General features: G+C 40.1%; 1 protein-coding gene across 1 annotated transcript in view; it reads left to right on the top strand.

Moving 5' to 3' along the window:
- HLCS (holocarboxylase synthetase) overlaps positions 1-26,677 on the top strand; it is a 507,705-nt gene extending 481,028 nt beyond the window's left edge. The window contains exons 10-12 of the mRNA XM_053705942.1: positions 3,786-3,900; positions 4,634-4,847; positions 20,261-26,677. Coding sequence (XP_053561917.1) covers positions 3,786-3,900; positions 4,634-4,847; positions 20,261-20,429 — 498 coding nt within the window. The 3' untranslated portion in view covers positions 20,430-26,677. The remainder of the gene's footprint in view (positions 1-3,785; positions 3,901-4,633; positions 4,848-20,260) is intronic.
- Positions 26,678-27,348: the final 671 nt, after the last annotated feature.

Consider the following 27,348-nt stretch of genomic DNA (forward strand, 5'->3'; position numbering starts at 1 on the left):
TTATTGCTTCTGTCTCCTGTTCATATAGCTTTTATACTGAGAATACATCTATATTCTTATTTCTAGCGTAGATGTTGGTTTAAACAGGTAAACACAGTTATTTCAAATAACAAAGTAAAGATAAATGAGCTGTTTGCAATCAGTTAAATACACTCCAGAAGGTAAATGTACCATTGGGAACTTAAAGGGAAAAAATGTAAGTACAATGTTCCTTCAATGTGACGTAATTAAAAAAGCCACTAAAGTTGTATATAGAAATGTATGGCAAAGTATATCTATATATAGCTCTTTAAAATAACAATATGTGTGTAAGTAAAGCAGAGCATGTTGTCCCATATCAATAGTCACATTTTTAGATTTGCACTGTAGTACATTGAACCTTTCTGTAATTTATAACCATAGCAGCATTTCTTGAATACAGTGAGCTTTTAGTAACTGCCTATTTAGGAGATCTTCTACATTTGTGTGGTAGTCTTCAAACATTCTGCAGAAAGTCAATAATAACTTTAGGTGCTAAAAATATCACATTGGTTTTTATCTAGTTGGAACATTTTCATTGGCCCAATAAAAGACATTTTGATTTTTTAAGTCTTAAAGGGCCATGATACCCAAATGTTGAAACACTTAAAAGTGATGCAGCATAGCTGTAAAAAGCTGACTAGAAAATATCACCTCAACATCTCTATGTAAAAAAGAAAGATATGTTACCTGAAAAGTTCCTCAGTAGCCACATCCCATTGTAAAGGACTTCTAAGCAGCAAATCACTATGTCTGTCCTGGGACAGCTAAGGGAGTGAGCTTATGTGCACACTCATGTTATTTCCCTATTCAGTTTAAGGAAGTTTACTATAAAATCTCATGAGCGTTAAGTAAAATCTCATGAGATCACAGTAAAAGAGTTCATGACCTCAGCACTGTTGATGCTGATTGGCTGCTGTTCATTTCTTCATTTTTTTTATTTTTTTTTTACCTGCAGCTGGGCAGCAGCTGAGTATAACTTTTAACACAGAATTTACTCTGCTGAGCTGAGGAGATTGTGAGGTAAAATATCTTCCTTTTTTACATAGAGATGCTCAGCTGATATTTTCCTGTCAGCTTTTTACAGTTAGTAGTGATTTAGCATATGTGTATTATGTCCCTTTAAGTAAAGAAGAAGCCTCTAATATGTAATGCTCATTTTTTTTTATCTTTAAAGAACTTGTAGTGTGTACCCACAACCTATATTGTGTGTTAGGACACAATAATTATTATAGAACCCATGTATAATTCTGTAAATGCTAAGAAGTTTAATACATAAAGACAGTGGTTACCAACTATGTAACAGTGTAATATGTGCACTTTACTAACACAAACTTTTAATTGTGATATGTCTATCAATTAAACCAAGACCTAATTAATAAACAAAATTGCTTTATTAAAAATATTTGAAAATAATTAGTACTTAGTAATAGCAATACAAACAATAAACATTTCAAAGAAATTAACCACATTTGAAGCATAAAGCCCCCAATAATTCTAGAACTATCAGGTTAGAACTCCTAAATTAGGCAAAATCTAAACTACAAAATGATCACATAAGACATTTCCAGAATCATTCTTAATGATAGTTTGCTAAAAAACAGAAAAGCTCATTATTACAGTGAACGAAGAAAAACAGAGGATTCTTAAAACCAAATTCCTGGTTAGCCTAGCATTATTGTCAACAGATAAGACCAGGTGACAAGAATTATGCAACAAAACCAGGGAGCAACAAAGGGACTCCCCCCCAAAAAAAGCCTAATCATATTTATGTCTTGTCAAGTGTTTCCCTAATAGGAGTTTGGTGGCCCCACCCTGCGCTCATTACATACTTCTTTTCGGTTTCCCTAATAGGACACAACATTATTTAAAGACATGAAACCCAAAAATGATCATTCATGAGTCTGATAGAACAACAATTTACTGCTGGGAGATAGCTGAACATATTGGGTGAGGAAATTACGAAACATATATATAAAGTCACCAATCAGAAACTACCTTCCAATAGTTCATTCCTGCTTCTGATTCTACCTAGGTATTATTTTCAACAAAGGATACCAAGAGAACAACGCTAATTAGATAATAAAAGTAAATTGGAAAGTTGTTGAAAATTGCACTGAAAGGGAAAGTATACACCAATTTTCATATAACTGCATGTAATAGACACTACTATAAAGAATAATTTGCACGGATACTGATATAAAAATCCAAAATAAAACAGTTTAAAAATTTACTTAGAAGCTCCCAGTTTAACTCTGTTAAAAAGGTAGCTAGAACACCCACTTTAAGTGGGAAATAACAGAAACCCCCCCTCCCCCTTCCTTTGCATATGAAAAGACTCTTTAAACAGAAACAAGCTGGAGTAGGTATACCTTGGTATTCTTCTAAAACTTTGGGGCTTGGTTAGGAGTCTGAAAATCAGAGCAATGTTATTTAAAAATAAGCAAAACTATACATTAAAAAAAAAATCTGTATGGGCTTTATAAATGGATCATCTACAAAACATTTATGCAAAGAAATATCAGAGTGTATAATGTCCCTTTAAGTGTCTTAAGCACTTTCACTGCTTGGACTCATCTTTCTCTCAGTCATTATGATTAAACCACAGGTGCCCATCTAGCCAGTAAAAGTAAGTGATACCTAAAAACTGGAGTTGAGAAATATTATTATCAGTTATTTGTAGAGTGTAGTGTAATATAGATGGCACAGGTCTTATAGGATTCTTGTCTGACTCCTTATCTGGCTTATGCAGATCTCTGATGGTAAAGGAGAAATGCTTGATGTGATTGTAAATATTCAGTAATAAGAGTGCAATATACTCGCTCCATATAATCTGTATATTCGGCCCGGCTGTAAAAGCAACGTCCGTTCCCGAAGCACATCCAAACTGTGGCTAAAAGCAGGAATGTTCTGTTGGTGAAGTGGTAAAATACTCTGTATATAAAACGAGTAGTAACTTACTCCATTAAAAACGAAATCCAGTAAAGCTTTAATGTAGCTCAACGCATTTAAACGATAAAACGTCTTTTTCAAGAGCAGGTAAAAACAAATGAACAGTTGCTGTGCTGTGACTAACATTTCAGACTTATATACAGATTGCATATGTTCCAATTTCCGGTTTACCGGAAAAGGACTCACAATAAATTTCAAAATATTCCAAATTCTCAATTTGTTTAGAACCAGAAATGGTAACTTATTAATTGTAAAATGTTATTAAAATAAATAAAATAAGTTTGTTATAAAGTTTACTGGTTATAAACAAAAAGTACCAATCCGAAGTAACAGGAATTGAAAACTAGCCAATATGAATGTAAATTTCCCAGTCCTCAATCAGGTAGTAACAATTGGCAAGTTCCGTCTCAGGTCCGGTATTATCACATGGCTTGCTGAACCAATCACAAAAGAAAAGAAAGGTGTGTCATTGCCGTCCTATTTTGAGTCCCACGGACATTTTCATTGGATCTTAACTGTCCAATCTTTTCATGCTTGTGTGCCCAGTTTGAAAAGCGTCCCAATTTGAGAGGAAATTATACAGAGTTCCAATATTCGGTTCTATATAAAAATTTAACAGAGACAAGTGAACAGTATTTGTGTCTTATAACGTATATTTAGAGCATACATAATAATAATTTGTAGAGCACCAACAGATTCTGTAGAGCCACCAATCTAGTCTTCTTCAAATCTCTGATTAGCTTACAAAAAAAGTCTTGTTACAGAACCAAATATTAGAAATAATACACTGATGTTTTTCATGAATTATTTTTCAGGACATCGACTTAAGAGTGAAATGGCCGAATGATATCTACTACAGTGATTTAATGAAACTTGGGGGCGTCTTAGTAAATTCCACACTAATGGGAAATACTTTCAATATTCTAATTGGTATGCAATTGTATTATTATTTTTAATTTGATCAAATAATAATTGAAAAATAACCTTAGTTTCTAGGTGGTTTCTTTTAATCAGTTTGGTCTAATTCATATGGAAAGGTTTAAACGAATTTGGCAAATGAAAATGTCACTTAGAGGATGCTGGGGGAATAAAAAAGTATGATATCTAAATCTATCAAGCTTTTAATGGTACACATTTTCTACCACCTAACCCTAAGCACCTATGCAGAATCTATTGGTATTTTGTAGCAAATAAAATAAAATCCCTGTTAACATCCAATTATCCAATGTAATATTGCCATATTAAAAATTGGAACATTGTTTTTCATTGGCTTCATTGTAAGGCTTTGGGAACCTATACTCAAATGTAATATTAGAATGTTACACTTGCATATTCAAATATATAAATGTTAACCTTTTAACATTTGAAAGTTACATTTGAACGTTGAAATATTCAAATGCCAGAAAACAAAATGTCAAGGGGAACATTTTTTTCTACCATTCAGATGTTAATATACTGATGTGTTACCCTCTATCTCTAGAAAATTGTTTCTTTCCAATGAAGAAAATTGCTGTAATTCTTGTAACCAGCTGAATAGGAATACTTAAAGGAATTTGTCTCACTGATGAAAGCTTTGAGTTTTATAACCTACAAGATTTTAGCTTTAACTTCCTGGGCTAAGTATATTTTCACAAGACTAATAACCTGAATTACTTCCTTCCAGGCTGTGGATTCAATGTCAGTAATAGCAACCCAACAATTTGTATCAACGATCTCATCATGGAACACAACGAGGAGAATCATACCAGCATTGAACCTCTGAGAGTAGATAACCTGATTGCCAGAACTGTGACTTCTTTAGAAAAGCTTATTAATATATTTCAGAAGGATGGACCCAATGGCGTCTTACCTGTTTATTATAAATACTGGGTACATAGGTGAGTGTTTCTTGCTTTGCTCATTGTCCATTTTCTCAACTTTGGGCAACAGGTCACATGATACATAGTGTAGTAAAACAACTAATAACATATTTTGCTTATCCATCACTCAGGATTAAAGGGACAAGAAACTCCAATTTTTTCTTTCATGATTCAGATTGAGCATGGGGTTTTAAACGGCTTTCCAATTTACTTCTATTATCTAATTTGTTTTGTTCTCTTGGTATCTTTTGTTGAAAGGGATACCTAGGTAGGCTCAAGAGCTGCTGATTGGTGGCTGCACATATATGCCTCATGTTATTGGCTCACCCAGTACGTTAGCTAGCTCCCAGTAGTACATTGCCGCCACTTTAGCAATAGATACCAAGTAAATGAAGCACATTAGATAATAGAAGTAAATTAGAAAGTTGTTTAAAATTGTATTCTCTATCATCTGAATCACAAAATAATTTTTTTGGATTTCATGTCCCTTTTATGTTTTCTTTCAGCATTGCTTTACCATGTGTTTATACTTACTGGGAGAAAGACAGAGAATTATCCTTACACAACTACTCTATCTGCTATATTTATGATGAAATGGTGAATCTGTCCTCCCGCAATAGTTACTGGCGATGCAGCATCGCCTGATGAAATTTAAAGGGACAGTAAAACTGTTCTTAAATTATTATTATTGTTCTTTATTTATAAAGCGCAAACAGATTTCCTTTGTTGAAAATCATACCTAGGTAGGCTTAGGAACAGCAGTGCACTACTGGGATCTGCTGATTGGCGGCTGCATATAAATACCTCTTGTCATTGGCTCACCAGATGTGTTCAGCTAGCTCCCAGTAGTGCATCGCTGCTCCTCCACCAAAAGATACAAAGAGAATGAAGCAAATGTGATAATATTTGGATAGTTGTTTACAATTGTATGCTCTCTCATTTTGGGTTTCATGTAACATTAAGAAATCTCTCCTGCAGTCCTGCATGTATGATCAGTCAGAGCTGATTTTAATCTACCGTCTCTGAGGTGGTGGAAAGAATCAACCGCAAGAAGCTTTATAAATGAGCCCCTATGTCTTTAGGTGCAGTTTTAAAAATGATATATTAATTTGACATTTCCGCCATAATAAAATCCTTTTTCCTGCTTTTACAAACATAAAGGGACATGAAACCCATTGTTTTTGTTTGTGCAATCCGGTTATTATGTAAAAGTAGGGTAACAGGTATTGTGTATGTATAATATATGTTTCACATCTGTCACATTGCACTGAAAATAGCAGTGATAATCAATATGGATATTTGTCACACAATGTATATTTCACTTGTTTGATAAGGCATATGGGGTTGCTTACATATATTTTGCTTACAGCTTTGTTTGTAATCACTATGGCAACTGATTTTTGGCTCAGTTTTCACTCACAGGGGGTGGGACTTAAAGGGACATAAAACCCATTTTTTTCTCTCTCATGATTTAGATAAAACATAACATTTTAAAAAACTTTATAATTTACTTTGATTATCACATTTTCTTAGTTTTCTTGTTATCCTTTGTGGAAAAGCAGAAATGTAAGCACGAGTGTGCACGTGTCTGCAGCACTATATAGCAGCAGTTTTGTAACAATGTTATACATTAGCAAGAGCACTAGATGGCAGCACTATTTCCTGTTGTGTAGTGCTTCAGGCATGTGCACGCTACCTATCTAGGTATCTCTTCAACAAAGAATAACACGAGAATGAAAATCATAATAGAAGTAAATTGGAAACTTTTTAAAAATTGTATTCTCTATCTGAATCATGAAAGACATTTTTTGGGTTTAATGTCCCTTTAAGGGTATTTAAAGTCTTGTGTTTAATACAATGCTGAGGGGTTTGCGGACCCTGAAATGTCACCATGTTATATTAAATTAAAAATTAAGTTTTTACTATACAGTGAGTGCAGTCTTTGCTGCAACTATTTGGATTATTTTGAATGGGTACCCTGGGTGTTGACCACAAGCATTCTTTATTACAAAGAAAAAAAACAAAAACACTGTATATATAATTTTACTTCAGTAATACAACTAGGAGACAGAAACAAAGACATTTGAGTCTCAGTCATGTTAAGATACTTTTTTTTTTAAACATAAAAATATGCAAACTTAAAATATTCACATCAGTAACAAATGTTAATTGAAAATTATAACTTTTAAAGCTTTAAATAAAAGATCATAATTAGGAAATAAATTAATTGAATTGATACATTTTAAAACTTTGAACTCTTGGTTTTAATCAAATTAGTCCTGCCAGTGCCACAAGGTTAATATCTGGCATAATGTTTAAAGAAAGTGGACTGTAAAGGTGATCCATGTAAATGAAAGCATTACGGGACAGATGTGTGTGACAATGCGCAAACTTGCCTTTGGTTAGATGCCTGTAAATGAAAGCATTACGGGACAGATGTGTGTGACAATGCGCAAGTTTGCATTCAGTTTGATGCCTGTAAATGAAAGCATTACGGGACAGATGTGTGACAATGCGCAAGTTTGCATTCGGTTTAATGCCTGTAAATGAAAGCATTACGAGACAGATGTGTGTGACAATGCGCAAGTTTGCATTCGGTTTAATGCCTGTAAATGAAAGCATTACAGGACAGATGTGTGTGACAATGCGCAAGTTTGCATTCAGTTTGATGCCTGTAAATGAAAGCATTACGGGACAGATGTGTGACAATGCGCAAGTTTGCATTCGGTTTAATGCCTGTAAATGAAAGCATTACAGGACAGATGTGTGTGACAATGCGCAAGTTTGCATTTGGTTCGATGCCTGTAAATGAAAGCATTACAGGACAGATGTGTGTGACAATGCACAAGTTTGCATTCGGTTCGATGCCTGTAAATGAAAGCATTACGGGACAGATGTGTGGGACAATGCGCAAGTTTGCCTTTGGTTCGATGCCTGTAAATGAAAGCATTACGGGACAAATGTGTGTGAGAATGCGCAAGTTTGCATTCGGTTTAATGCCTGTAAATGAAAGCATTATGGGACAGATGTGTGTGACAATGCGCAAGTTTGCATTCGGTTCGATGCCTGTAAATGAAAGCATTACGGGACAGATGTGTGTGACAATGCGCAAGTTTGCATTCGGTTCGATGCCTGTAAATGAAAGCATTACAGGACAGATGTGTGTGACAATGCGCAAGTTTGCATTCGGTTCGATGCCTGTAAATGAAAGCATTACGGGACAGATGTGTGTGACAATGCGCAAGTTTGCATTTGGTTCGATGCCTGTAAATGAAAGCATTACGGGACAGATGTGTGTGACAATGCGCAAGTTTGCATTCGGTTCGATGCCTGTAAATGAAAGCATTACGGGACAGATGTGTGTGACAATGCGCAAGTTTGCCTTTGGTTCGATGCCTGTAAATGAAAGCATTACGGGACAGATGTGTGTGACAATGCGCAAGTTTGCATTCGGTTCGATGCCTGTAAATGAAAGCATTACAGGACAGATGTGTGTGACAATGCGCAAGTTTGCATTCGGTTTAATGCCTGTAAATGAAAGCATTACGGGACAGATGTGTGTGACAATGCGCAAGTTTGCCTTTGGTTCGATGCCTGTAAATGAAAGCATTACGGGACAGATGTGTGTGACAATGCGAAAGTTTGCATTCGGTTTAATGCCTGTAAATGAAAGCATTACGGGACAGATGTGTGTGACAATGCGCAAGTTTGCATTCGGTTCGATGCCTGTAAATGAAAGCATTACGGGACAGATGTGTGTGACAATGCGCAAGTTTGCATTCGGTTCGATGCCTGTAAATGAAAGCATTACAGGACAGATGTGTGTGACAATGCGCAAGTTTGCATTCGGTTCGATGCCTGTAAATGAAAGCATTACGGGACAGATGTGTGTGACAATGTGCAAGTTTGCCTTTGGTTCGATGCCTGTAAATGAAAGCATTACGGGACAGATGTGTGGGACAATGCGCAAGTTTGCATTCGGTTTAATGCCTGTAAATGAAAGCATTATGGGACAGATGTGTGTGACATTGCGCAAGTTTGCATTCGGTTCAATGCCTGTAAATGAAAGCATTACGGGACAGATGTGTGTGACAATGCGCAAGTTTGCATTCGGTTCAATGCCTGTAAATGAAAGCATTACGGGACAGATGTGTGTGACAATGCGCAAGTTTGCATTCAGTTTGATGCCTGTAAATGAAAGCATTACGGGACAGATGTGTGACAATGCGCAAGTTTGCATTCGGTTTGATGCCTGTAAATGAAAGCATTACGGGACAGATGTGTGTGACAATGCGCAAGTTTGCATTCGGTTCGATGCCTGTAAATGAAAGCATTACGGGACAGATGTGTGTGAGAGTGCACAAGTTTGCATTTGGTTCGATGCCTGTAAATGAAAGCATTATGGGACAGATGTGTGTGACAATGTGCAAGTTTGCATTCGGTTCGATGCCTGTAAATGAAAGCATTACGAGACAGATGTGTGTGACAATGCGCAAGTTTGCATTTGGTTCGATGCCTGTAAATGAAAGCATTGCGGGACAGATGTGTGTGACAATGCGCAAGTTTGTATTCGGTTTGATGCCTGTAAATGAAAGCATTACGGGACAGATGTGTGTGACAATGCGCAAGTTTGCATTCGGTTCGATGCCTGTAAATGAAAGCATTACGGGACAGATGTGTGTGACAATGCGCAAGTTTGCATTCGGTTCAATGCCTGTAAATGAAAGCATTACGGGACAGATGTGTGTGACAATGCGCAAGTTTGCATTCGGTTCAATGCCTGTAAATGAAAGCATTACAGGACAGATGTGTGTGACAATGCGCAAGTTTGCATTCGGTTCAATGCCTGTAAATTAAAGCATTACAGGAAAGATGTGTGTGACAATGCGCAGGTTTGCATTCGGTTCGATGCCTGTAAATGAAAGCATTACGGGACTGATGTGTGTGACAATGCGCAAGTTTGCATTCGGTTTAATGCCTGTAAATGAAAGCATTACGGGACAGATGTGTGTGACATTGCGCAAGTTTGCATTCGGTTCGATGCCTGTAAATGAAAGCATTACGGGACAGATGTGTGTGACAATGCGCAAGTTTGCATTCGGTTCAATGCCTGTAAATGAAAGCATTACGGGACAGATGTGTGTGACAATGCGCAAGTTTGCATTCAGTTTGATGCCTGTAAATGAAAGCATTACGGGACAGATGTGTGACAATGCGCAAGTTTGCATTCGGTTCGATGCCTGTAAATGAAAGCATTACGGGACAGATGTGTGTGACAATGCGCAAGTTTGCATTCGGTTCGATGCCTGTAAATGAAAGCATTACGGGACAGATGTGTGTGAGAGTGCACAAGTTTGCATTCGGTTCGATGCCTGTAAATGAAAGCATTATGGGACAGATGTGTGTGACAATGTGCAAGTTTGCATTCGGTTCGATGCCTGTAAATGAAAGCATTACGAGACAGATGTGTGTGACAATGCGCAAGTTTGCATTTGGTTCGATGCCTGTAAATGAAAGCATTGTGGGACAGATGTGTGTGACAATGCGCAAGTTTGTATTCGGTTTGATGCCTGTAAATGAAAGCATTACGGGACAGATGTGTGTGACAATGCGCAAGTTTGCATTCGGTTCGATGCCTGTAAATGAAAGCATTACGGGACAGATGTGTGTGACAATGCGCAAGTTTGCATTTGGTTCAATGCCTGTAAATGAAAGCATTACGGGACAGATGTGTGTGACAATGCGCAAGTTTGCATTCGGTTCAATGCCTGTAAATTAAAGCATTACTGGAAAGATGTGTGTGACAATGCGCAGGTTTGCATTCGGTTCGATGCCTGTAAATGGAAGCATTACGGGACAGATGTGTGTGGCAATGCACAAGTTTGTATTCGGTTCGATGCCTGTAAATGAAAGCATTACGGGACAGATGTGTGTGACAATGCGCAAGTTTGCATTCGGTTCAAGGCCTGTAAATGAAAGCATTACGGGACAGATGTGTGTGACAGTGCGCAAGTTTGCATTCAGTTTGATGCCTGTAAATGAAAGCATTACGGGACAGATGTGTGTCAATGCGCAAGTTTGCATTCGGTTCGATGCCTGTAAATGAAAGCATTACGGGACAGATGTGTGTGACAATGCGCAAGTTTGCATTCGGTTCAATGCCTGTAAATGAAAGCATTACGGGACAGATGTGTGTGAGAGTGCACAAGTTTGCATTCGGTTCGATGTCTGTAAATGAAAGCATTATGGGACAGATGTGTGTGACAATGTGCAAGTTTGCATTCGGTTCGATGCCTGTAAATGAAAGCATTACGAGACAGATGTGTGTGACAATGCGCAAGTTTGCATTTGGTTCGATGCCTGTAAATGAAAGCATTGTGGGACAGATGTGTGTGACAATGCGCAAGTTTGTATTCGGTTTGATGCCTGTAAATGAAAGCATTACGGGACAGATGTGTGTGACAATGCGCAAGTTTGCATTCGGTTTGATGCCTGTAAATGAAAGCATTACGGGACAGATGTGTGTGACAATGCGCAAGTTTGCATTTGGTTCAATGCCTGTAAATGAAAGCATTACGGGACAGATGTGTGTGACAATGCGCAAGTTTGCATTCGGTTCAATGCCTGTAAATGAAAGCATTACAGGACAGATGTGTGTGACAATGCGCAAGTTTGCATTCGGTGTGACAATGCGCAAGTTTGCATTCGGTTCGATGCCTGTAAATGAAAGCATTACGGGACAGATGTGTGTGACAATGCGCAAGTTTGCATTTGGTTCGATGCCTGTAAATGAAAGCATTACGGGACAGATGTGTGTGACAATGCACAAGTTTGCATTCGGTTCGATGCCTGTAAATGAAAGCATTACGGGACAGATGTGTGTGACAATGCGCAAGTTTGCCTTTGGTTCGATGCCTGTAAATGAAAGCATTACGGGACAGATGTGTGTGACAATGCGCAAGTTTGCATTCGGTTCGATGCCTGTAAATGAAAGCATTACGGGACAGATGTGTGTGACAATGCGCAAGTTTGCATTCGGTTCGATGCCTGTAAATGAAAGCATTACAGGACAGATGTGTGTGACAATGCGCAAGTTTGCATTCGGTTCGATGCCTGTAAATGAAAGCATTACGGGACAGATGTGTGTGACAATGCGCAAGTTTGCATTTGGTTCGATGCCTGTAAATGAAAGCATTACGGGACAGATGTGTGTGACAATGCGCAAGTTTGCATTCGGTTCGATGCCTGTAAATGAAAGCATTACGGGACAGATGTGTGTGACAATGCGCAAGTTTGCCTTTGGTTCGATGCCTGTAAATGAAAGCATTACGGGACAGATGTGTGTGACAATGCGCAAGTTTGCATTCGGTTCGATGCCTGTAAATGAAAGCATTACAGGACAGATGTGTGTGACAATGCGCAAGTTTGCATTCGGTTTAATGCCTGTAAATGAAAGCATTACGGGACAGATGTGTGTGACAATGCGCAAGTTTGCCTTTGGTTCGATGCCTGTAAATGAAAGCATTACGGGACAGATGTGTGTGACAATGCGAAAGTTTGCATTCGGTTTAATGCCTGTAAATGAAAGCATTACGGGACAGATGTGTGTGACAATGCGCAAGTTTGCATTCGGTTCGATGCCTGTAAATGAAAGCATTACGGGACAGATGTGTGTGACAATGCGCAAGTTTGCATTAGGTTCGATGCCTGTAAATGAAAGCATTACAGGACAGATGTGTGTGACAATGCGCAAGTTTGCATTCGGTTTGATGCCTGTAAATGAAAGCATTACGGGACAGATGTGTGGGACAATGCGCAAGTTTGCATTCGGTTTAATGCCTGTAAATGAAAGCATTATGGGACAGATGTGTGTGACAATGCGCAAGTTTGCATTAGGTTCGATGCCTGTAAATGAAAGCATTACAGGACAGATGTGTGTGACAATGTGCAAGTTTGCCTTTGGTTCGATGCCTGTAAATGAAAGCATTACGGGACAGATGTGTGGGACAATGCGCAAGTTTGCATTCGGTTTAATGCCTGTAAATGAAAGCATTATGGGACAGATGTGTGTGACATTGCGCAAGTTTGCATTCGGTTCAATGCCTGTAAATGAAAGCATTACGGGACAGATGTGTGTGACAACGCGCAAGTTTGCATTCGGTTCAATGCCTGTAAATGAAAGCATTACGGGACAGATGTGTGTGACAATGCGCAAGTTTGCATTCAGTTTGATGCCTGTAAATGAAAGCATTACGGGACAGATGTGTGACAATGCGCAAGTTTGCATTCGGTTTGATGCCTGTAAATGAAAGCATTACGGGACAGATGTGTGTGACAATGCGCAAGTTTGCATTCGGTTCGATGCCTGTAAATGAAAGCATTACGGGACAGATGTGTGTGAGAGTGCACAAGTTTGCATTTGGTTCGATGCCTGTAAATGAAAGCATTATGGGACAGATGTGTGTGACAATGTGCAAGTTTGCATTCGGTTCGATGCCTGTAAATGAAAGCATTACGAGACAGATGTGTGTCACAATGCGCAAGTTTGCATTTGGTTCGATGCCTGTAAATGAAAGCATTGCGGGACAGATGTGTGTGACAATGCGCAAGTTTGTATTCGGTTTGATGCCTGTAAATGAAAGCATTACGGGACAGATGTGTGTGACAATGCGCAAGTTTGCATTCGGTTCGATGCCTGTAAATGAAAGCATTACGGGACAGATGTGTGTGACAATGCGCAAGTTTGCATTTGGTTCAATGCCTGTAAATGAAAGCATTACGGGACAGATGTGTGTGACAATGCGCAAGTTTGCATTCGGTTCAATGCCTGTAAATGAAAGCATTACAGGACAGATGTGTGTGACAATGCGCAAGTTTGCATTCGGTTCAATGCCTGTAAATTAAAGCATTACAGGAAAGATGTGTGTGACAATGCGCAGGTTTGCATTCGGTTCGATGCCTGTAAATGAAAGCATTACGGGACTGATGTGTGTGACAATGCGCAAGTTTGCATTCGGTTTAATGCCTGTAAATGAAAGCATTACGGGACAGATGTGTGTGACATTGCGCAAGTTTGCATTCGGTTCGATGCCTGTAAATGAAAGCATTACGGGACAGATGTGTGTGACAATGCGCAAGTTTGCATTCGGTTCAATGCCTGTAAATGAAAGCATTACGGGACAGATGTGTGTGACAATGCGCAAGTTTGCATTCAGTTTGATGCCTGTAAATGAAAGCATTACGGGACAGATGTGTGACAATGCGCAAGTTTGCATTCGGTTCGATGCCTGTAAATGAAAGCATTACGGGACAGATGTGTGTGACAATGCGCAAGTTTGCATTCGGTTCGATGCCTGTAAATGAAAGCATTACGGGACAGATGTGTGTGAGAGTGCACAAGTTTGCATTCGGTTCGATGCCTGTAAATGAAAGCATTATGGGACAGATGTGTGTGACAATGTGCAAGTTTGCATTCGGTTCGATGCCTGTAAATGAAAGCATTACGAGACAGATGTGTGTGACAATGCGCAAGTTTGCATTTGGTTCGATGCCTGTAAATGAAAGCATTGTGGGACAGATGTGTGTGACAATGCGCAAGTTTGTATTCGGTTTGATGCCTGTAAATGAAAGCATTACGGGACAGATGTGTGTGACAATGCGCAAGTTTGCATTCGGTTCGATGCCTGTAAATGAAAGCATTACGGGACAGATGTGTGTGACAATGCGCAAGTTTGCATTTGGTTCAATGCCTGTAAATGAAAGCATTACGGGACAGATGTGTGTGACAATGCGCAAGTTTGCATTCGGTTCAATGCCTGTAAATTAAAGCATTACTGGAAAGATGTGTGTGACAATGCGCAGGTTTGCATTCGGTTCGATGCCTGTAAATGGAAGCATTACGGGACAGATGTGTGTGGCAATGCACAAGTTTGTATTCGGTTCGATGCCTGTAAATGAAAGCATTACGGGACAGATGTGTGTGACAATGCGCAAGTTTGCATTCGGTTCAAGGCCTGTAAATGAAAGCATTACGGGACAGATGTGTGTGACAGTGCGCAAGTTTGCATTCAGTTTGATGCCTGTAAATGAAAGCATTACGGGACAGATGTGTGTCAATGCGCAAGTTTGCATTCGGTTCGATGCCTGTAAATGAAAGCATTACGGGACAGATGTGTGTGACAATGCGCAAGTTTGCATTCGGTTCAATGCCTGTAAATGAAAGCATTACGGGACAGATGTGTGTGAGAGTGCACAAGTTTGCATTCGGTTCGATGTCTGTAAATGAAAGCATTATGGGACAGATGTGTGTGACAATGTGCAAGTTTGCATTCGGTTCGATGCCTGTAAATGAAAGCATTACGAGACAGATGTGTGTGACAATGCGCAAGTTTGCATTTGGTTCGATGCCTGTAAATGAAAGCATTGTGGGACAGATGTGTGTGACAATGCGCAAGTTTGTATTCGGTTTGATGCCTGTAAATGAAAGCATTACGGGACAGATGTGTGTGACAATGCGCAAGTTTGCATTCGGTTTGATGCCTGTAAATGAAAGCATTACGGGACAGATGTGTGTGACAATGCGCAAGTTTGCATTTGGTTCAATGCCTGTAAATGAAAGCATTACGGGACAGATGTGTGTGACAATGCGCAAGTTTGCATTCGGTTCAATGCCTGTAAATGAAAGCATTACAGGACAGATGTGTGTGACAATGCGCAAGTTTGCATTCGGTGTGACAATGCGCAAGTTTGCATTCGGTTCGATGCCTGTAAATGAAAGCATTACGGGACAGATGTGTGTGACAATGCGCAAGTTTGCATTTGGTTCGATGCCTGTAAATGAAAGCATTACGGGACAGATGTGTGTGACAATGCACAAGTTTGCATTCGGTTCGATGCCTGTAAATGAAAGCATTACGGGACAGATGTGTGTGACAATGCGCAAGTTTGCCTTTGGTTCGATGCCTGTAAATGAAAGCATTACGGGACAGATGTGTGTGACAATGCGCAAGTTTGCATTCGGTTCGATGCCTGTAAATGAAAGCATTACGGGACAGATGTGTGTGACAATGCGCAAGTTTGCCTTTGGTTCGATGCCTGTAAATGAAAGCATTACGGGACAGATGTGTGTGACAATGCGCAAGTTTGCATTCGGTTCGATGCCTGTAAATGAAAGCATTACGGGACAGATGTGTGTGACAATGCGCAAGTTTGCCTTTGGTTCGATGCCTGTAAATGAAAGCATTACGGGACAGATGTGTGTGACAATGCGCAAGTTTGCATTCGGTTTAATGCCTGTAAATGAAAGCATTACGGGACAGATGTGTGTGACAATGCGCAAGTTTGCATTCGGTTCGATGCCTGTAAATGAAAGCATTACGGGACAGATGTGTGTGACAATGCGCAAGTTTGCATTCGGTTCGATGCCTGTAAATGAAAGCATTACAGGACAGATGTGTGTGACAATGCGCAAGTTTGCATTCGGTTCGATGCCTGTAAATGAAAGCATTACGGGACAGATGTGTGTGACAATGCACAAGTTTGCATTCGGTTCGATGCCTGTAAATGAAAGCATTACGGGACAGATGTGTGTGACAATGTGCAAGTTTGCCTTTGGTTCGATGCCTGTAAATGAAAGCATTACGGGACAGATGTGTGGGACAATGCGCAAGTTTGCATTCGGTTTAATGCCTGTAAATGAAAGCATTATGGGACAGATGTGTGTGACATTGCGCAAGTTTGCATTCGGTTCGATGCCTGTAAATGAAAGCATTACGGGACAGATGTGTGTGACAATGCGCAAGTTTGCATTCGGTTCAATGCCTGTAAATGAAAGCATTACGGGACAGATGTGTGTGACAATGCGCAAGTTTGCATTCAGTTTGATGCCTGTAAATGAAAGCATTACGGGACAGATGTGTGACAATGCGCAAGTTTGCATTCGGTTCGATGCCTGTAAATGAAAGCATTACGGGACAGATGTGTGTGACAATGCGCAAGTTTGCATTCGGTTCGATGCCTGTAAATGAAAGCATTACGGGACAGATGTGTGTGAGCGTGCACAAGTTTGCATTCGGTTCGATGCCTGTAAATGAAAGCATTATGGGACAGATGTGTGTGACAATGTGCAAGTTTGCATTCGGTTCGATGCCTGTAAATGAAAGCATTACGAGACAGATGTGTGTCACAATGCGCAAGTTTGCATTTGGTTCGATGCCTGTAAATGAAAGCATTGCGGGACAGATGTGTGTGACAATGCGCAAGTTTGTATTCGGTTCGATGCCTGTAAATGAAAGCATTACGGGACAGATGTGTGTGACAATGCGCAAGTTTGCATTCGGTTCGATGCCTGTAAATGAAAGCATTACGGGACAGATGTGTGTGACAATGCGCAAGTTTGCATTTGGTTCAATGCCTGTAAATGAAAGCATTACGGGACAGATGTGTGTGACAATGCGCATGTTTGCATTCGGTTCAATGCCTGTAAATGAAAGCATTACAGGACAGATGTGTGTGACAATGCGCAAGTTTGCATTCGGTTCAATGCCTGTAAATTAAAGCATTACAGGAAAGATGTGTGTGACAATGCGCAGGTTTGCATTCGGTTCGATGCCTGTAAATGAAAGCATTACGGGACTGATGTGTGTGACAATGCGCAAGTTTGCATTCGGTTTAATGCCTGTAAATGAAAGCATTACGGGACAGATGTGTGTGACATTGCGCAAGTTTGCATTCGGTTCGATGCCTGTAAATGAAAGCATTACGGGACAGATGTGTGTGACAATGCGCAAGTTTGCATTCGGTTCAATGCCTGTAAATGAAAGCATTACGGGACAGATGTGTGTGACAATGCGCAAGTTTGCATTCAGTTTGATGCCTGTAAATGAAAGCATTACGGGACAGATGTGTGACAATGCACAAGTTTGCATTCGGTTCGATGCCTGTAAATGAAAGCATTACGGGACAGATGTGTGTGACAATGCGCAAGTTTGCATTCGGTTCGATGCCTGTAAATGAAAGCATTACGGGACAGATGTGTGTGAGAGTGCACAAGTTTGCATTCGGTTCGATGCTTGTAAATGAAAGCATTATGGGACAGATGTGTGTGACAATGTGCAAGTTTGCATTCGGTTCGATGCCTGTAAATGAAAGCATTACGAGACAGATGTGTGTGACAATGCGCAAGTTTGCATTTGGTTCGATGCCTGTAAATGAAAGCATTGTGGGACAGATGTGTGTGACAATGCGCAAGTTTGTATTCGGTTTGATGCCTGTAAATGAAAGCATTACGGGACAGATGTGTGTGACAATGCGCAAGTTTGCATTCGGTTCGATGCCTGTAAATGAAAGCATTACGGGACAGATGTGTGTGACAATGCGCAAGTTTGCATTTGGTTCAATGCCTGTAAATGAAAGCATTACGGGACAGATGTGTGTGACAATGCGCAAGTTTGCATTCGGTTCAATGCCTGTAAATGAAAGCATTACAGGACAGATGTGTGTGACAATGCGCAAGTTTGCATTCGGTTCAATGTCTGTAAATTAAAGCATTACTGGAAAGATGTGTGTGACAATGCGCAGGTTTGCATTCGGTTCGATGCCTGTAAATGGAAGCATTACGGGACAGATCTGTGTGGCAATGCACAAGTTTGTATTCGGTTCGATGCCTGTAAATGAAAGCATTACGGGACAGATGTGTGTGACAATGCGCAAGTTTGCATTCGGTTCAAGGCCTGTAAATGAAAGCATTACGGGACAGATGTGTGTGACAGTGCGCAAGTTTGCATTCAGTTTGATGCCTGTAAATGAAAGCATTACGGGACAGATGTGTGTCAATGCGCAAGTTTGCATTCGGTTCGATGCCTGTAAATGAAAGCATTACGGGACAGATGTGTGTGACAATGCGCAAGTTTGCATTCGGTTCAATGCCTGTAAATGAAAGCATTACGGGACAGATGTGTGTGAAAGTGCACAAGTTTGCATTCGGTTCAATGCCTGTAAATGAAAGCATTATGGGACAGATGTGTGTGACAATGTGCAAGTTTGCATTCGGTTCGATGCCTGTAAATGAAAGCATTACGAGACAGATGTGTGTGACAATGCGCAAGTTTGCATTTGGTTCGATGCCTGTAAATGAAAGCATTGTGGGACAGATGTGTGTGACAATGCGCAAGTTTGTATTCGGTTTGATGCCTGTAAATGAAAGCATTACGGGACAGATGTGTGTGACAATGCGCAAGTTTGCATTCGGTTTGATGCCTGTAAATGAAAGCATTACGGGACAGATGTGTGTGACAATGCGCAAGTTTGCATTTGGTTCAATGCCTGTAAATGAAAGCATTACGGGACAGATGTGTGTGACAATGCGCAAGTTTGCATTCGGTTCAATGCCTGTAAATGAAAGCATTACAGGACAGATGTGTGTGACAATGCGCAAGTTTGCATTCGGTTCAATGACTGTAAATTAAAGCATTACAGGAAAGATGTGTGTGACATTGCACAGGTTTGCATTCGGTTCGATGCCTGTAAATGGAAGCATTACGGGACAGATGTGTGTGGCAATGCGCAAGTTTGTATTCGGTTCGATGCCTGTAAATGAAAGCATTACGGGACAGATGTGTGTGACAATGCGCAAGTTTGTATTCGGTTCGATGCCTGTAAATGAAAGCATTACGGGACAGATGTGTGTGACAATGAGCAAGTTTGCATTCGGTTCGATGCCTGTAAATGAAAGCATTACGGGACAGATGTGTGTGACAATGCGCAAGTTTGCATTCGGTTCAATGCCTGTAAATGAAAGCATTACGAGACAGATGTGTGTGACAATGCGCAAGTTTGCATTCGATTTGATGCCTGTAAATGAAATCATTACGGGACAGATGTGTGTGACAATGCGCAAGTTTGCATTCGGTTCGATGCCTGTAAAAGAAAGCATTACGGGACAGATGTGTGTGACAATGCGCAAGTTTGCATTCGGTTCTTTTTGGGCACTGGATATATCAGTGTAAAAGTGCAACACAAATATCTGTGCAAATCCAGATCTTAGTGTTTTAAACTTTCACACCGATATATATGGCACCAAATACAACTGAATGCTGCTGCCAGTGGCCATATTCGGCACTCATTTAGCAAATGAACACTGAATTCCAAAAAAACTAACCCTGATTCCTAATGTATAGTGCGTATAGTCACCAGTAGCTTTTCCTGTTGACATGGAGATTGTATAGACTATTCACTATAGTTAATTCTAACATCACATTTGAGAAAAAAGATAGTCTTATATAATCTCAAATTGCAGGACCTTTAGTGTATCAGGCCCCAAGTTCTCAATGCAGTCTGTTTCATAACTCACAGTTACAGTTCTTCTTTTTTTCATGCCATTTCCCTGTATCCAAATTTGTTTCTTAACAGCTACATTTTGTTTAATTTTTCAGCGGGAAGCAGGTTCGACTTGGAAGTGAAGATGGACCATTGGCTTGGATAGTTGGTTTGGATGATTCTGGGTTCCTACAAGTTCTTCAGGAAGGAAAAGATGTTATAACTGTTCATCCTGATGGCAACTCCTTTGACATGCTTAGGAACCTGATCATACCAAAGCATTAATCATTTCACGGTTCTTTCCCTTAATATATTGTTGAATATAAACATTCCTAATGCAAGATTCCAGCTTAATTACCTTAAATAGAGTTTAGCTTGTTTTGTAAGTAATATATCTGATGATTACAATAATTAGGAACAATTTAATCTATATAAAAAAACACAATTCTAACGATCTGACCTACAAATACCATGTTATAGCTATGATAATACATAATAGATGGTTATTTTTTTTAGACAATCAAGATAATACATTAAATTAAAACATTTGTTTAATATCTATTCAGATCAACATTCAAATAATTCAATGACATTTGTGCTTTCCAATTAATTGAGCAACATGATCACTTTCCATAGATTAGATGGTATCTGTTGGTTATGCCTACTGTACACTTATTTAAAAAAGAGAGTAAATGTTATCATTGTTTAAAGGGACATGAAACCCAAAATCTTTCTTTCATGATTTAGGTAGAACATACAAAATCTTTCTTTCATGATTTAGGTAGAACATACAATTTTAAACAACTTCCCAGTTTACTTCTATTACCAAATTTACTTCATTCTCTTGGTATGCTTTGTTGAAGGAGCAGCAATGCACTACTGGTTTCTTATTGAACACATGGGTGAGCCAATGACTATCGGTATATATATATGCAGCCACCAATCAGCAGCTAGAACCTAGGTTATTTGCTGCTCCTGAGCTTTCCTAGATAAACCTTTCAGCAAAGGATAGCAAGAGAATGAAGCAAATTAAATAATAGAAGTAAATTGGAACTTTGTTTACAATTGTATGCTCTGTCTAAATCATGAATGTCTGTCTGATTATAACTTTACTGTCCCTTTAAGTGATTGATTATATTGTGCATGGGATTTGTGCATACTTACATATGGCTCATGCACTCACATTTACAGTTGTTGGTGGGTCAGACAACATTGGCCCTTATAACATATGCATTTCTGCTTGCATACTGACCTGGGAATGCAAGTGCACAAGACATACAAAAGTATGCTCTACAAAACATGCACAGCAAAAACTATAACGGTGATAGTTTTTACTAGAATCACATTTGCTTAATAAATTATATTACAAAGTGCTTCTTATCAAAACCTAATTAAACTAATGAAATGTCCCTTAAAATGTACATGGGTTTCCAAATCTCCGCCACTCTTCTAATAGAGCTTGTTTTGTATTTCCTTTTCACAATAAATAATCTAATGTTAAATAATATTAAACTTGCTATATTGCAACACTCCATATTATGCTGTTAATAAATATGTACAGATATTTCCTTCTAAAGGGGAGGAGAGTCCACTGCTTTATTTATCACTTGGGGGAAATAAGAACCTGGCCACCAGGAGGAGGCAAAGACACCCCAGCCAAAGGCTTAAATACCTCCCCCACTTCCCTCATCCACCAGTCATTCTTTGCCTTTCGTCTCTTATGGAGGGTCGGTCTGGAGTTTTAAGTAGTCCTGGACTCCTGTCAGCCTCTCAGGGAGAGCATGGGTGAAAGTTAGAGTCCAGAGATGCAGGGGGAGTTCTCCTGCAAAACCATCCCGACTCATATTAACAGTTCCATAAGCAATCAGCGTTGACGAGTTTCCCTGCCTGCTTTTATTCTCTCCATGTCAGGAGCGACACTACTAACCTGTCACATTTGAGGGGCCGTGTTCCTGTTCCACGGCGTTGATTCTGGTAAGATCGTTTTTATATATATATATATATATATATATATATATATATATATATATATATATATATATATATATATGTGTGTGTGTGTGTGTGATATAACGCAAGAAGACAGGGTCACAGTGTAACTCCTTTTATCTGTATAGAATCTAGGGTTAAACCCTCGGAAGGGGGTTATGGAACAGGTGGGATTTTAATATACATAATAATGTTTATTGTGTTTTTCTTTGCTGCACTTGTGTGAGATGAGGCCTGTCGATGTAGAACAGTTAGAGAGAGTTTGAGGCGGGCTTTTTGGCATGTCTCTCTCTCAGTGCAGGGGCGGTCCTGCATGGCATTCCATGTGACCGGGTGTGGCTTCGTAACTTCCTCTTTTTCCACCTGTGTTCGGAGGAGATGAAAGCTGTTTCTTGTAGTCCGGGTCATAGGAGGTGGTGAGTGCCCCGGCCATTGAGATATATATAATCTATAATCAAGTCCGTAATAAAGGCGCAAGCTATGGAGGACTCTGATATGTTGGAGGGTACTCCTTTCTTATCTAAATCTACTAACTGTGTATACTGTTAGGAGGTTCTGGTCGAACCGCGATTACATCTCTGTTCCACATGTTATGACAATATTACTACTTCTAAAAAGAATAAAGTATTTAGTACAACTGAGCCTTCCACCTTTGAGGGTTCTTCATCCCGTGAGGTGTGTTTCCTACAAACATCTCCGACTACACAAGCAGTTCCCCAGGGCACTACTAACCCTCCCGTGGGAGGGGCCCTTTGGTCTCCAGATTTTGCCAATCAATTGCAAACGGCGGTCTCTGCGGCCATAAATGCGATGCCTCGTCCTACTAAGCGCAAGCGGAAGGTACGGCACAGCTATCCATCTCAGGGGTCTTCGACTCCACGGGATATCTCGGACAGATTATCTGCGGAGAAGGACAATTCCGACTTATCGGAGGATGACGCTTCTGAGTCGGAATCGGCTACTTCAAGGCCTCCGTCTGCGGAGGAATCAGATTTCAAATTTAAGATGGAGCATTTGCGTTTCCTGCTGAAGGAAGTGCTTGCTACGCTGGAGGTTCTGGAACCGAAGCTACCAGAGGAACCTTCAATCCCTAAATTGGATAGGGTTCACGAGAACAGGATAGTGCCCCAGGCCTTCCCGGTTCCTATCAAAATGGCGAACATTATTACAAATGAATGGGAGAAACTAGGTTCGCCCTTTTCTCCCTCGTCTTCTTTTAAGAAGCTTTTCCCCCTCGTCTTCTTTTAAGAAGCTTTTCCCCCTTCCAGATGCGCAGCTTGAACTGTGGGGAACCACCGTCTTTAAGGTGGATGGTGCCATCTCCACGCTCGCTAAGAGAAAGACCATTCCGCTTGAGGATAGCTTCTCTTTTAAAGAACCCATGGATAAAAGGATTGAGTCTGTTGCGGAAGATGTTCCAACTGACGGGGTTCATTCAGACTTGTCCCAACAGATATCTCTGGACAGACCGGTGAGGGAGTCCCTGTCTTGGTGGACCCGACCGGGTCAGTTGTCCCAGGGGCCTTCTTTCCTGAGATCATCCTGGGAGATTGTAATCACGGATGCGAGTCTATTAGGTTGGGGAGCCGTTCGGGGTACCAGAAAGGATCAAGGCAGAGGAATCGAGCCTACCTATAAACCCTCTGGAACTTTGAGCGATTTTCAACGCTCTGAAGGCTTGGCCCCCTCTGGGGTCATCCCAATTCATCAGATTCCAATCGGACAACATCACCTCGGTGGCTTATATAAACCACCAGGGGGGATGAGAAGCTCCCTAGCAATGAGGGAAATAGCTTGGATTCTGGAATGGGCAGAGACTCGCAATTGTTCGCTCTCAGCGATCCACATTCCGCGTGTGGACAACTGGAAAGCAGATTTTCTGAGCAGACAGAATTTTTATCCAGGAGAATGGTCTCTCCACCCGAGATGTTTGCGGATATCTGCAGCAGATTGGGGATGCCGTAAATAGATCTCATGGTGTCCAGACTCAATTGCAAGCTACCCAGATATGGGTAGCGATCCAGGGATCCCCAAGTGGAACTGATAGACGCCTTGGTGGTACCCTGGGACTTCAACCTAATCTACATATTTCCACCGTTGCCTCTTCTACCTCGAGTAGTGGCCCGCATCAAGCAGGAGCAAGCTTCGGCTATTCTGATTGCTCCGTCGTGGCCGCGGAGGACGTGTTTTGCGGATCTAGTGGCGATGTCGTCTTATCCGCCGTGGAACTTACCTTGTCGCAAGGACCTTTTAGTTCAAGGTCCTTTTCTACATCAAAATCTCGAGTCTCTGAGGCTGACTGTGTGGAGATTGAACGCCTAGTCTTAGCTAAGAGAAGTTTTTCGGAGAGAGTGATCTACACTCTCGTCCAGGCCAGGAAGCCGGTCACTAGATGCATCCACCACAAGGTGTGGAGGACCTACTTGTCCTGGTGTGAGGAACAAGGATACCCTTGGCACAGGGTCAAGGTATCCAGAATTTTGGCCTTTCTCCAGGATGGTCTGGATAAGGGTCTTGCTGCCAGTTCCCTAAGGGGACAGATCTTGGCTTTATCGGTACTGTTGCACAAAAAGCTTGCAGAGCCTCCTGATATTCAGTCCTTTGTTCAGGCTCTGGTTAGGATTCGACCGGTTTTCAGGATTCCGGCTTCTCCCTGGAGCTAAAACTTGGTGCTTAAGGTCTTGCAGAGGGCTCCGTTTGATCCTATGCATGCACTGGACATTAAGATTCTCTCATGGAAGGTCCTGTTGTTATTGGCTATTGCTTTGGCACGCAGAGTCTCTGAGTTGGCGGCCTTACAATTTGAGCCTCCTTACTTGAAAGCCATTCTGCGAACCGGTATGGGATTTCTTTCCAAGGTAGTGTTGAGTCGTAACATTAACCAGGAAATAGTGGTTCCTTCCTTGTGTCCTAACCCATCTTCTTCAAAGAAGAGGTTACTTCATAATCTGGATGTGGTTCGGGCCTTGAAGTTTTATCTTCAAGCCACAAAGGAGTTCAAACAGACGTCGTCCTTATTCGTTGTGTATTCTGGAAGGCGCAGGGGGCAGAGGGCCTCTGCAACTTCTCTATCTTTTTGGTTGAGGAGTATGATCCGTCTGGCTTATGAGACAGCGGGACAGAAGCCTCCTCAGAGGATTACGGCTCACTCGACTAGAGCTGTGGCCTCTTCTTGGGCCTTTAAGAATGAGGCTTCTATGGAGCAAATTTGTAAGGTGGCTACCTGGTCATCTTTACATACTTTTGCAAAATGTTTTGCTTCAGCGTAAGCAGCTTTTGGGAGAAAGGTTCTGCAGGCTGTGGTGCCCTCAGTATAGGGTTCGCCTCCTTTACCCTCCCTTTTTCTTCATTCAGTGTCCTCTAGAGCTTGGGTATTTGTTCCCACAAGTGATGAATGAAGCAGTGGACTCTCCCCCCATTTAGATGGAAAACATAAAGTGGGGAGGAGAGTCCACTGCACCTTCCTGTTCTCCAGTGGGCGGACCCAATTTTTTTTTTTTGTTCTTCACACACCACTTATACCCTGATATTTCTCCTACTGTTCCTTGTTCCCTTGGCAGAATGACTTGGGGATGAGGGAAGTGGGGCTTATTTAAGCCTTTGGCTGGGGTGTCTTTGCCTCCTCCTGGTGGCCAGGTTCTTATTTCCCACAAGTGATCAATGAAGCAGTGGGCTCTCCTCAACACGATGGAAATGAAATTATCAGGTAAGCATAGTTTATGTTATTCATATCTATTTTTTTTTATTTAGAAAGAATCTTTCTCTCTACATTGGGGGGGGGGGTCTGTTACTTATTCATTATGTTGCATAATAGTTTTTGTTAAAAAACAACAACTTTGAACTTTATAGAAGAAATTCTGGACGTTTCATAGCTTTTAGGTTTAAATCAGTCTAAAAACCCCTAGTTGCAAATTACAAAAAAATGTGGTATACTGGACATACATGCCTATTTCCCTTTTTTAAATCAGTTATGCATGGTACTTGTTCCTGTAGTTTTACAATATAATTGCATATAATTAATGTCTTATTCACATGAATATTTGTGTTGTGTATTTTTGAGTTTATGTATCACACAATCTCTAAAGACAGACTCACATTAAAAGCAGCATTCACTACTATTGCTTACCACATCCAGAATATCAAGGTTAAAACTGTGTGTGTGTGTAAAACGCATATACAAACGCAGATTTTGTTTGTATAAATATTTTTTTAATTTCACAATGCTCTTAAGTGTTATGTACTGGTTTGGTTTACATGTAAAGTAAGTTTAGCGCAAATTTTAATATTGCCTATTAGTAGGAAGTCAATAGCAGATGTGGGAATGCTGTATTAACTATTAATTGTAACCAGAGGTTTTGTTTTGCAAAGAAATCTAAAAGCCTACACTCAATATAAATCTTTAAATAGTGGTTTCAAATTTGGGAACATATTGATAAAACTATTCATTCTTCTCCTACCTGTAGAAAAGGGGTTAACTTATTTTCTTGACACATGTATGTTAAAATATATCCAAGATCACAGATTAAATAAAGTCTTCCAAGTCCTCTGCAGCTGCATTTGTTGGCCCTGTGGTCAGAATACATTTCCTTCAAATTAGTAATGTTTGTTGTATTTATTTAACACAAATAACTTTAGTATAAGTATAACATAAGAAAAGCATATAATATCCTATTGTGCACGACCTTTAAAATTATTGCTCCGCATTTACTATTAAAAGGCCCCTTTAGATTACATTATGAATAGCAACAGACTTCATAAGTCCCTAGGGAGATATTTAGTAAACCATGCACATTTCAATCTGCTTAGATATTTACTAATTTCATTGTATATGAAAGATAAAAAAAAAGTTAATTTGTTTCTGATTTGAGAATATATAAATCAGCTATGTTATGTATGACTTTTATGAATGCAAAGAATTTACATAGGCTTGGGTATATCATAAGTACTGTATTTGATTAGGAGAAATATATATATGTGAAACTTAGCCTTAAATATCTACATAAGCTGTGGTTTGAGGGTATATGAACACAAAGGATTTATGTTTTGTATATAAATGTCCAATCATAGGTTAGAAACCTATCTTCTTAAAGCCAAAAACCATAAAGTCAGATTGTGAAGACAGGGTCAGTATACATAAGTACTACAATCTAATTAAATTCCCAAGAGACAATATAATGTAACAGGAAACTTACAAATATGGTTAAACTTCATCTTG

This window comes from Bombina bombina, chromosome 3, assembly GCF_027579735.1.
Source record: "Bombina bombina isolate aBomBom1 chromosome 3, aBomBom1.pri, whole genome shotgun sequence".
Lineage (NCBI taxonomy): Eukaryota > Metazoa > Chordata > Amphibia > Anura > Bombinatoridae > Bombina > Bombina bombina.